The 12,284-nt window shown below is 62.0% G+C and overlaps 1 protein-coding gene across 1 annotated transcript in view; it reads left to right on the top strand.

Moving 5' to 3' along the window:
* The window catches only part of PTPRN2 (protein tyrosine phosphatase receptor type N2), a 78,890-nt gene that overhangs the window by 40,761 nt on the left and 25,845 nt on the right, over positions 1–12,284 (top strand). The window contains exons 6-7 of the mRNA XM_060195688.1: positions 3,018–3,209; positions 11,920–12,067. Of these exons, the coding sequence (XP_060051671.1) occupies positions 3,018–3,209; positions 11,920–12,067 (340 nt within the window). The remainder of the gene's footprint in view (positions 1–3,017; positions 3,210–11,919; positions 12,068–12,284) is intronic.

Raw genomic sequence — 12,284 nt, 5'->3', positions numbered from 1 at the left:
TACTGCATCCCCCCACAAGACCCCATTCTGACCCCACTCCCAGCGGGCTGGCCAGCGGGACACCTCTGGGTCCTGGGAGTGACCTTCACCCTCCCGTGGCTGGTGCTCAGTGGGTGGCAGCCCCTGAGCTCGCCTGTCAGTCACAATCCGTCACTCGAGCAGTGGGACGCGCTCCCGCGGTCAGGTCACGCTAGTCGGAGTGAGAGAGCTGTCTGGGGAGGCTGGACGTGGAGCCCGGGGTCTCTGGTCAGCGGCCGTGGCGGGGAGCAGCTGTGTGCTGGCCGCTCGGGGCACCTGTGAGACCCGCGCTGCCTCACGGGATGTGGCGGACGGGCCGCTGGCGTCAGAGTCCCAGAGAGCCATCTCGTCCTCCTCACCCGTCGCTGTCCAGGAGAAGGGACGTCCGGGCGTCAGAGGCCCTGACTGACCTGGAGCGGGATGAGAGTGGGCTGCCGTCTCCATCTCTCCCCTGGCTGCTGCTCCTTCTCAGACCCTGGACTGGTGCTTGCACACTGTGGTGGCCCCGAGGTGTGGCCCTGAGGTGTGGCCCTGAGGTATGGCCCTGAGGTGTGGCCCTGAGGTGTGGCCCCGTGGTGTGACCCTGAGGTGTGGCCCCGAGGTGTGGCCCCGAGGTGTGGCCCCATGGTGTGACCCTGAGGTGTGGCCCTGAGGTGTGGCCCCGAGGTGTGGCCCCGTGGTGTGACCCTGAGGTGTGGCCCCGAGGTGTGGCCCCGAGGTGTGGCCCTGTGGTGTGACCCTGAGGTGTGGCCCCGAGGTGTGGCCCCGTGGTGTGACCCTGAGGTGTGGCCCCGAGGTGTGGCCCCGTGGTATGACCCTGAGGTGTGGCCCCGAGGTGTGGCCCTGAGGTGTGGCCCCGAGGTGTGACCCTGAGGTGTGACCCCGAGGTGTGAACCTGAGGTTTGGCCCTGAGGTGTGGCCCTGAGGTGTGACCCTGAGGTGTGGCCCTGAGGTGTGGCCCTGAGGTGTGGCCCTGAGGTGTGACCCTGAGGTGTGGCCCTGATTGTGACCCTGAGGTGTGACCCTGAGGTGTGACCCTGAGGTGTGGCCCTGAGGTGTGACCCTGAAGTGTGGCCCTGAGGTGTGGCCCTGAGGTGTGACCCTGAGGTTTGGTCCTGAGGTGTGACCCTGAGGTGTGATCCTGAGGTGTGGCCCTGAGGTGTGACCCTGAGGTGTGGCTCTGAGGTGTGGCTCTGAGGTGTGACCCTGAGGTGTGACCCTGAGGTGTGGCCCTGAGGTGTGACCCTGAGGTGTGACCCTGAGGTGTGGCTCTGAGGTGGGCTAGTTGAGACCCCCAGTAGGTGCTGTGGGCTGGGTGAGGCCCCCAGTGGGTGCTGTGGGCTGGGTAACTAGGAGGCAGGGAGGGAGGGTGGTCTGGCCTGCAGTGGTGTTGAAGGTCTGAAGAGCACCTCGGAAAGGTCTGAAGAGCACCTCGGAACATACAGCCTTGTCTGCCACGGCCTCAACAAGCAATTCGAGCCCCAAGCGGAAAGTCATCCTCAAGCTGAGAGGGTCTGTGGGGGTGGGCTCCTCACCCAGCTGTCCCCTGCCAGGCCTCCTCTTCTGGGCCTGTGGGGACTCCGGTGCTGCCAAGTCCACCCCAGTGTGGGCTGGCGTCTCCCTCCTCTGTGGGCTGGGGTGTCACCATCTCACCGAGACACACCTGGCAGGGCAGTGGACCCTCTCTCAGTCCACTGATTCTGACCTTAGCCCAGGGATGTCTGACCTTGACCCAGGGGCCTGTGACCTTGAACCAGAGACCTCTGACCTTGACCCCATCCCAAGGCCCTTCCCTCCCGGGGTGAGTGCTCACTGGGACTGGGGGTCCTGTGGGAGCCTCTGGAGTGGGTGACGGAGCCACGTGGGACGGGCCCCCAAGGGCCCCTGCGCTGCCGACTGGTCCGAGTGCCTCCGAGTGACTCAGGCAGAGTCTGTGTCGCTCTGTGCGTCAGATCCTGGTCAGGGGGCCGGAGAACTCAGCAGGTCTGAGCCCAGGGCTGCGGGTTCAGTGCCCGGCACTGCCTTATGCCAGGGCTGAGCGGGGCCTGGGCCCTATCCCCCGATGGTGAACTCTTCTGAGTGAACGTCAGGAGTCCGGCATCCAGAAGGGGTCTGAATCTGGGGGCCTGCAAGCCTGCCGACCGGCCTCCCGGGCCAGTTGTTCTTTTGAGAGACCAGAAGTGAGAGGAGAGATACCCACAGCCCTGCCCCACCCAGGGACAGCCTCCCCCTGGGCTCAAACCCAGGTTGGGGGGGCGGCTGGGCCCTGCGTGGAGCGACCGGCCTGGTACACACTTGTAAACAGTGCTGTCAGATGCTCCCAGATTGGAGGGCAGATAAGCCAGCAGGGACACGAAGAGGTCAGCCGGTGCAAAGGCCCTGAGGCAGGTGGTGGTCCACTGGCCGGGCAGCTTGGCCATGGCCAGGCCCCACCTGCAGGTCCTGGGTGGGGGGTCGTCACGAGCAGGAAGCAGAGCTGCAGGTCTCTCTCTCCCTCCATCTCCCCCATCCCTCTCTGCCTCTGTCCCGTCGAAAAAAGGAAAAGAAAGAGAGAGAGAGATGGCCGCCAGGAACAGCGAACTCATTTTGTAGGCACTGAGTCCCTGGCCAACACACACTGTGAAAACGCCCGGTCCAAGCCTGGCCCCATCTGCGGGCACCTTTCCTTGGAGACCACACCCCCCATTTCCCTCCTGGTCTTAGGGCTCAGCCATCCCCAGCCCCCAGTCTCAGAGCAAGTGGAGGGCATGGCTCCCTGTGACCCCAGCTCCGCTGACCCCTGACCCCTGTTGACCTGACCCCCATGCCCCTGATCCCTGCCCCCTGCCCCTAACCCTCTGACCCTGCCTCCCTTGACCTGTGACCCCTGTTCTCCTGACCTGTTTCCCTGACCTTTGACCCCTGCTCCTGTCACCCCAGCTCCCCTGCTCTAAACCCTGCCCCCCTATTCCCTGCCCCCCTTCTGCCACGCCTCATGGCCTAACCACCGTGTCTCGCAGGAGCTGTGTCGCCAGCACATGGCCACCTGTTCCGAGCGGCCTGAGGCCCCGCGCACCTCCCGCGTCAGCAGCGTCTCGTCCCAGCTGAGCGATGGCCCCGCGCTCAGCCCCTCCGCACGGGGAAGCTCCTCGTCCTGGTCTGAGGAGCCCGTGCAGCCATACATGGACATCTCTACAGGGCACATGGTGCTGGTGAGGAGACGGAGACAGGGACCTGGAGCTGGGGAGGGGACATGGGGCTGGGGAGAGGACACGGGGCCGGGGAGGGGACACAGGGCTGGGGAGAGGACACGGGGCCGGGGAGGGGACACGGGGCCGGGGAGGGGACACGGGGCCGGGGAGGGGACACGGGGCCGGGCAGGGGACACGGGGCCGGGGAGGGGACACGGGGCCGGGCAGGGGACACGGGGCCGGGGAGGGGACACGGGGCCGGGGAGGGGACACGGGGCCGGGCAGGGGACACGGGACCGGGGAGGGGACACGGGGCCGGGGAGGGGACACGGGGCCGGGGAGGGGACACGGGAGCTGGGGAGGGGACACGGTGCTGGGGAGGGGACACGGTGCTGGGGAGGGGACACGGGGCTGGGGAGGGGACACGGGGCTGGGGAGGGGACACGGGGCTGGGGAGGGGACACGGGGCTGGGGAGGAGACAGGAACACAAGACTGGGAAGTAGACACAGGGCTGGGAGGGGACAGGGACACTGGCTGGGGAGGGGACAGGGACACTGGCTGGGGAGGGGACAGAGGTCTGGGCAGGGCACTGGGACATGGGGCTAGGGGTCAGGGACACAGGGCTAGAGAGGACAGGGACACTAGACTGGGTGGGGTGACTGAGTGATGGGGACACCAGGAAGTATGGTGCAGTGGCCCCTTTCTAGCAAGCCAGGAATGGGGTAGAGATGCCTCTCTCCAGAGGATGAGGTAGAAAGTGTCTTGTCCACATGTGTCCACATCTGTGAGATGAGGGTCCTGGGTGGATCCTGCCCCCCCCACGCAGCCTTTTTTACTGGGAGCCTCTCTTGTGAAGGGTGGCAGGGCGTTGGGAGGGGAGAGGATGTGGTGGGGCAGGCCTGTGGAGCAGATATGCAGGTGACAGCCTGAGATGGGGTCCAGAGGGCACAGAACCAGCCCCCTCCTGCCCCCAGGTCAGCAGCAAGTCCCCCGGTACCCACCATGCTCAGGATGGCCCTGTCTCAGACCTCAGGCCCCAGCATGGACACAGACGCCCCCCATGTCCAATACCTGCTGAACCTGAGCCCACTTGGGGAAGCTGAGGCCCAGCAGTGCAGACCTGGGTCCTCCCCCTCAGCTCTTCCTCAGGGTGCCCTATGTGACTCTGCACAGGACTCAGGCATGGATGAGAGAGGCCAGTGTGGAGAGAACCGTGTAGCAGGGGCCCATGGCTGTGGGAAGGTGTGCACAGAACCATGTGGACTGACCAAGAGCAGGGCCGTGTGGATAGGCCACAAGGGTGGGTCATAGGAGCCAGACCACATGGACAGGATGGACCATGAGAGCTAGATCATGTGGACAAACCATGAGATTGGACCATGAAAGCAGGACCATGTGGACAGGATGGACCATGAGATCAGAAGCATGCGGACAGGCCGTGGAGATGGACCACTAGCACTGAACCATGTGGACAGGCCGTGGAGATGGATCACAAGAGCAGAAGCATGTGGACAGGATGGAACACAAGAGCAGGACCACTTGGCCAGTGCCCCACCCCCAAGCCACATGGGTGAAGCCCTCTACTGCCCCTCACACACTGCCTGGCTGACTGTGAGCCAAGGCCACGACTGTCCTCGTCCCCAGCAAGTCATGGAGATCACGGCCCCTGCACTGCCTCGGGCTCCTTCTGGGTGATGCTCAGGGAGGATAGCTCCATGTCACCAGCCGCCCCACCACGGAGGCCGGACCTTGTGAGGCCAGCGGCCCGGCTGCTGGACTCCACACTCAGAGAGGCTGCAGACATGGCGGGGCCAGCAGCACTGACCATGAAGTCTGGGAAGCTCCACAGACGGTGAGGTGGTGCTGTGAGCTGTCCGCCCTGCGTCTCTCTCTGCACTTGAAATGAAAAGGAGATGGCCACTGCTGGTCGTGCACATGTGCGGTGCTGGTACCACAGAAGAGAGAGGAGACAACCCAGCTCTCAGACACCATCCATGGTGCCAGCTCCCGTGTGGCACCAGGGCACAGACGCAGCACCTCGCACACAGTGAGGCATATTACCCGCTGAGCCTCCCCTGCCCACCTCCTCTACCTGACTGCGTGGAAGTGAAGGGGGCCCAGGCTCCTGACCACACAAATGCCTGGTGGCCGCCCACTGTCCAGTGACCGCAGCTGGTGGTGACAGTGGCTAGGGCAGTGGGTGCCAAGTCCCCCGCTGTGTTTGCCCTCCACAGGCCCATCTGCTCCCGTCCCATACCCAAGGGAGCCGGCTGTGGGTCTGGCCTGTCCACCGTCTGGCCCAAGTCCTCTGTCTCCATGGGAGGCCAGTGTGCTCAGTCAGTACCACCGTCAGGGCAGTGGGGGGCAGTGGATGCTCTTGGGGACACGGCTGCCCACCCAGCCTTCACCCCTCCCCGCACTCCCGTGGCCCGTGGCCCATGGCACGTGAACAGGGGGTGCGAGGCTGTACTGTCCCTCCCGTGTGGACTGACTGATAGTGGGAGCCGGTGGCCGCAGGGATAGTGACCACACACCCCCCAGGGGCTTCTAGAAGCTGTGTGGCCTGCCCGCAGTCCAGCACCCCTACAGGGCAGGGGCACGGCTTGGTGCCCCCCACCACCACCCCCTGCTCCTGGAAGTGACACGGTGGAGCCACCTGGAGCAGATGGGGCTGTGCTGCCCGCCACAGGCCTGTGTCGCCTGCTGGGGATGGCAGGGGCACGCTGGCCGAGCCTGCTGCGCAGAGGGAGAGGCACGGGGCCCGGGGGTCTAGGTGGGGACACGCTGGGGACGTGCAGCACAAGTAGCGGGCTGGCATCTGGGACACGGGCTGAGAAGCACCCCTCACAGAGGCCCGAGGCTGCCAGGCCGAGCCGGGTGGGAGTGAGGGCAGAGACCCCTGTCCAGCTGTCTCTCGTGGGACCCCCTCATCCCACCGCGACCAGCACTGCTGGGAGCACAGGCGCCTCCCCTTTGTCCTGGAATCTGCACCTTGGTGGCTGTGGGGGAGGCAGGGGCACCTGGCTGAGCTATGAGGACCCTGCCTGTCTTCTGCCCATCTGGGGCTTCAGGGACCCCTGGTCCCCCGCACCCTCCACACCCCCACTCTGGCTTGATTTCCAGGGGATTTTGTAAGCAAGGCACATGTGCAGGGACTGGTGGAGAATCGCTCCCTCTGCCAGAGGCCGGGGGAGGCCGGGGGAGGCCGAGACGTGGTGGGCGTGTCTGTCCGGGCACCATCTTGTTGGGAGCAAGTGTCTGGAACTGGGCACATGGAGACGTGGAAAACCCCATGACTGCAGTCCCACATGCAAGCAAGCACCCAGAGGACACACGGACGCCAATCAGAGGCACAGCCACGGCCCGTGCTCACGGCCGGCTCCTCACAGCAGCCGAGGGCCGGGAGCAGCCGGCCGTCCACGGGAAACGACGGGGTGAGAAGCGGCGGGCGTTTAGTCCGCGGGACACGGCCCTGCCGTAAGAGAAACGACACTGTTCTCCGAGACCGCGGGCAGAGCTGGAGGTGACGGTGCTCAGGAGGGACGTCGGGGGCGGGAGGCGGACGGTCTTCTTCATGCAAGGAGCACGGAGGCCCGTGGATGTGGAGGAGAGGCCGCCCGACTGCCTCCGGGCCCAGGGAGGACGCTGGCGGTCTCAGGGGGGGGGGAGGGTGGCAGGTGCAGCATAGACTCTACCCTGCTATCTGGTAAACCATTATTTTTTTTTAATTTTTATTAGTGATTTAATAATAACTAACAAGATTGTAAGATCACAGAGGGGACAACCCCACACAGCTCCCACCCCCAGAGTTCCTGTCCCATCCCCTCCACTGGAAGCTTCCCTGTTCTTTATCCCTCTGGGATCAGGGACCCAAATTCTCTATGGGGAGCAGAAGGTGGGAGTTGTGGCTTCTGTCATTGCTTCTCCGCTGGACATGGGTGTTGGCAGGTGGATCCACACCCCCAGCCTGTGTCTGTCTGTCCCTAGTGGGGCAGGGCTCTGGGGAGGGGAGGCTCCAGGACACATGGGTGAGGGCGTCTGTCCAGGGAGGTCAGGGTGGCGTCATGGCAGCATCTGCAGCTTGGTGGCTGAAAGCTGGTGATCCATTATTAAATCACCAATGAAAAATGTTTTTAGAAACACATCTTTGGGTGGTCTAGGAGGTGGCATGGTGGGATTCTCAAGCATGGGGTCCTGTGTTCAATCCTTGGCAGCACATGTACCAGACTAATGTCTGATTTCCTCTCTCTCTCTCTCTCTCTCTCTCTCTCTCTCTCTCCCTCTCTCCCTCTCTCTCTCTCTCTCTCTCCCTCCCTCCCTCCTCCTATCTTTCTCATAAATAAATAAATAAATAAAATCTTCAAGACAAAATGCATCTTTGGGGAGCCAGACAGTGCACCCAGTTAAGCACACATATCACGATGTTCAAGCCCCCAGTCCTCACCTCCAAGGGGGAAACGTCACGAGCCAAGAGCAATGGCTTCATGGTGCTGGCACCGAGCCCCGGTGGTAACCCTGGAGGGGAAAAATTATCTTTGGGGAGGCCACCGAAAACTCCCCTGGTAGAGCTCATTCTGGTGAGGACCTGACCAGACCCCACCACCCTCCAGCAGGTGCACAGGAGAAGCCCATGCAGTCTGGAGGCAGGCTAGTGGGGTACTGGCTGAGTGCTCATGTTACCATGTGCAAGGACTCGGGTTCAAGCCCCTGGTCCCCACCTGCAGGGGGTGGGGGGCTTCTCCAGCAGAGAAGACTGCAGATTTCTCTCTTTCTCCCTCCCTCTCTATCTCCTGCTTCCCTCTGGATTTCTCTGTCTCCATCCAATAAATAAAAATATTTTCATAATTGAGGTCACTGAACAGGACCAGGCAGTGATGCACCTGGTTGAGTACACATGACAATGCACAAGGATCTGGGTTCAAGCCCCTGGTCCCCACCTGCAAGAGGAAAGCTTTGCAAGTGGTGAAGCAGGGCTGCAGGTGTCTCTCTGTCTCTCTCCCTGTCTTCCCCCTTCCCTCTCCATTACTCTCTGTCTCTATCCAAATAATAAATAAGTAAAAATTTAAGATAAAGTTAAGTCCTCTGAGAGAAGAGGTATCTTGTGGGCATGAAGCCCCAGTGAAAACCCAGATGGAAAGAAAGGAAGGGGGAGCGTGATCCACATTGCCCAAGGAGTCTATGAAAATCAGAGAGTATCAGAGCGACGCTTGGCTTCTCTCATGCTCTTCAGAAAAAAGAAATTAAAGAAGGAAGGAGGGAGGAAAGCGGCTTCTGCCAGTGCTGCACCTTTTCCAGGAAGCCATTCTGTGTGGACATCCGAGCTCTGGGACACCCGGGTGGAGATGAGCAGCTGCACGTGAAGCGCTTCCTGAAGCCAGACTCCGCTTTCCCAGATGGACGACAGGATTTGACTGTCGGAAGCTCAGAGGCTGAAGCCGGATGAGCCAGGAGTGGGAGCTCCTGGCCCCCGTGGTAGACCGACGCCCTGCACCCACGCTCGGCGGCCACCTCAGCCTGCCTTTGTCGGGAGCCAGGAGAGTTGGCTGGGCAGGCTGAGCCTTCAAAGGCAGGATCAGAGGAGGTGCACAAGATGGAGCTCATCCTCCTTGGCAGGTGCTCACTGCAGTGGTGGCGACGAGGCAATACTGAGAAATGCGCGTTGTCGTTCTTGCCTTGGCTTTTTTTAGCTGTCTGCAGACCCAAATTATGAAAAGAAGAGAAACACAAAAGCAGTTTGCTGAAGGCGGCGCTGGGCGCAGTCTGCCTGCCTCTCATTAGTATGTTTCCCTTATTAGCTGGTAATTAATCGCGCAGGGCCGAGGGAGTGCGGGGCTCACATTGGACTTGTATCAAAGCTGACTTCTCACACTTCCCTGCAACTCCCCCTAATGAAGCCAGAGCCGGGCACTCGGATCTGTAATTATCGCTCAGGATTTGAATGACAAGCAGAGAATTTTATCAGCCGAGTTTTAAATGAAAGGGGATTAGCAGCTAATGTTGAAATTGTTAATCTTCCCCAGAAAATCATTCTGAAGAAAGGGTCTTAGCGGGAGAGGGTTGCAGAGACTGGAGGCTGGGGGTGAGCAGTGCTTGCCGGCAGCTGCAGGCTGAATATCCAGTGGGGGCAGCTCCCAGGAGGCCCAGCTCAAGGGGAGGCCTCCGCTTCCAGGAGGGACCCCAGCTCCCAGGAGGGACCCCCAGATCCAGGGGAGGCCCCCAGCTCAAGGGGAGGCCCCAGCTCCCAGGAAGGAGCTCCCACTGCAGGCACCCTGGGGTGACCAAGCTTGCTGCCCATGAGGCTGGGCATGTGCTGAGGCCCCTGGTGCTGTGCCTGGAGCGTCTCCCAGGGCCACTAAGCAGGGGAGACCTGCTGCATGTGCTCCCAGGGCCTCAGGCACACTCTTAATCCCTGTGTGGGGTCACCGTCCCCAGGGTTTCCCAGGGCACAGCCTAGGGGAGGAACCCTGGCAGGATACTGCCGGTGGGCGGTGTGAGGTGGGGAGTGCCAGCTGGGGCCCCTCACAAAGTCTCAGGCTGCCACCCTGAGGAGCCACCTTGGGGACCCAGCTGTTAGTACATATGAGGTGGTCAGCATGGGCTCTGCTCCCCAGCTCCCTGGATGGCATAGCAGCAGGCAGTGGGCAGTACTGGTGTCCGGGGGTTTCACAGGCAGTGCAGGGCCTGCGTCCTCTTCTTGGTAGGGCAGGCCTGGGAACACCCCTGCATCCAGTGCCCCCGCCCCGCTCCTTCCTGTTTCTGTGACCCTGCACCCCTGTTTTTATCACTCTGTTCCCATAACCCTATTCCGTTTCTTTCACCCTGTTCCTGTGATTCTGCACCCCTGTTCCTATCACCCTATTCCTGTCACCCTGTCCCCTGTTCCTGTCACCCTGTTCCTATCACTCTGCTCCCTGTTCCTATCACTCTGCTCCCTGTCCCTATAATCCTGCTCCCTGTTCCTGTCACCCTGATCCCCTGTTCCTGTCACCCTGTTCCTGTCACTCTGCTCCCTGTTCCAGTCACCCTGCTCCCTGTTCCTGTCACCCTGCTCCCGGTTCCTGTCACCCTGCTCCCGGTTCCTGTCACCCTGCTCCCTGTTCCTGTCACCCTGACCCCAGTTCCTGTCAACCTGTCACCCTGTTCCTGTCACCCTGCTCCCAGTTCCTGTCACCCTGTTCCTGTCACCCTGCTCCCAGTTCCTGTCACCCTGTTCCTGTCACCCTGCTCCCCTGTTCCTGTCACCCTGTTCCTGTCACTATGTCACCCTGTTCCTGTCACCCTGCTCCCTGTTCCTGTCACCCTGTTCCCGTCACTCTGCTCCCTGTTCCTGTCACCCTGCTCCCTGTTCCTGTCACCCTGACCCCAGTTCCTGTCAACCTGTCACCCTGTTCCTGTCACCCTGCTCCCAGTTCCTGTCACCCTGTTCCTGTCACCCTGCTCCCCTGTTCCTGTCACCCTGCTCCCTGTTCCTGTCACCCTGTTCCTGTCACCATGTCACCCTGTTCCTATCACCCTGCTCCCTGTTCCTGTCACCCTGCTCCCTGTTCCTGTCACCCTGCTCCCTGTTCCTGTCACCCTGCTCCCTGTTCCTGTCACCCTGTCCCCTGTTCCTGTCACCCTGTCCCATTTCTGTCACCCTGTCCCCTGTTCCTGTCACCCTGTTCCTGTCACCCTGTTCCTGTCACCTTGTCCCTGTTCCTGTCATCCTGCTCCCCTGTTCCTGTCACCCTGTCCCCTGCTCCTGTCACCCTGTCACCCTGTTCCTGTCACCCTGCTCCCTGTTCCTGTCATCCTGCTCCCCTGTTCCTGTCACCCTGTCACCCTGTTCCTGTCACCCTGCTCCCTGTTCCTGTCATCCTGCTCCCCTGTTCCTGTCACCCTGTCCCCTGTTCCTGTCACCCTGTCCCTTGTTCCTGTCACCCTGATCCCTGTTCCTGTCACCCTGTTCCCTGTTCCTGTCACCCTGTTCCCATCATCCTGCTCCCCTGTTCTTGTCACCCTCTCACCCTGTTCCTGTCACCCTGATCCCTGTTCCTGTCACCCTGCTCCCCTGTTCCTGTCACCCTGTTCCTGTCATCCTGCTACCTGTTCCTGTCACCCTTCTCCCTGTTCCTATCACCCTGTCCCTGTTCCTGTCACCCTGTCCCTGTTCCTGTCACCCTGTCCCCTGTTCCTGTCACCCTGCCCCCTGTTCCTGTCACCCTGCTCCCTGTTCCTGTCACCCTGTCCCCTGTTCCCGTCACCCTGCCCCCTATTCTTGTCACCCTGCCCCCTGTTCCTGTTATCCTGTCCCCTGTTCCCGTCACCCTGCCCCCTATTCTTGTCACCCTGCCCCCTGTTCCTGTTATCCTGTTCCCTGTTCCTGTCACCCTGCCCCCTGTTCCTGTCACCCTATCACCCTGTTTCTTTGTTGTCTGTCTGTCTGTCTTGAGCTATTCATGGCTTCACCAGTCAGTGGTCACCCCTTGCCCCTCTGACTCCCTGAGGGCACCACAGACCTGACGAGCACCCAGTGCCCCCACCTGTCTCTCACTGTGGCCCATTTCCACCCTGGCCTTGGGCTCCCCAATGTGTCCGGCCCTGGTGTCCTCCCCACTCGGACCTCGGTGCTGCTGGCCTGCACTTCCCGGCTGCAGCCTGCCCTGACCCCGCCGGCCCCCGCACACCCAGACCACATGAGGGCCCAGGCACCGTCCCACAAGGGGCGCCCTGAACTCGGTGTTGTTCCAGGCCTACATGGAAGACCACCTGCAGAACAAGAACCGGCTGGAGGAGGAGTGGGAGGCACTGTGTGCATACCAGGCCGAGCCCAGCAGCTCTCTCGTGGCCCAGAAGAAGGAGAACATGCCCAAGAACCGCAGCCCCTCCTTGCTGGCCTGTGCGTGGGGCTGGGGAGAGGGGAGGGAGGGGCTGGCCTGTGCGTGGGGAGGGGGAGAGGGGAGGGAGGGGGCTGGCCTGTGCATGGGGAGGGGGAGAGGGGAGGGAGGGGGCTGGCCTGTGCGTAGGGAGGGGGTGAGATGCTGGCCTGTGATTGGAGGGCGGGGTGGGGGACTGGCCTCTGCAAGAGTGGGGGAGGGTGCTGACCTGTGGGTGGG

Source organism: Erinaceus europaeus, chromosome 8, assembly GCF_950295315.1.
Source record: "Erinaceus europaeus chromosome 8, mEriEur2.1, whole genome shotgun sequence".
NCBI classification, from domain to species: Eukaryota; Metazoa; Chordata; class Mammalia; order Eulipotyphla; family Erinaceidae; genus Erinaceus; species Erinaceus europaeus.
The sequence above is the reverse complement of the archived record's forward strand: the minus strand, read 5'-3'. Positions and strand labels throughout refer to the sequence as shown.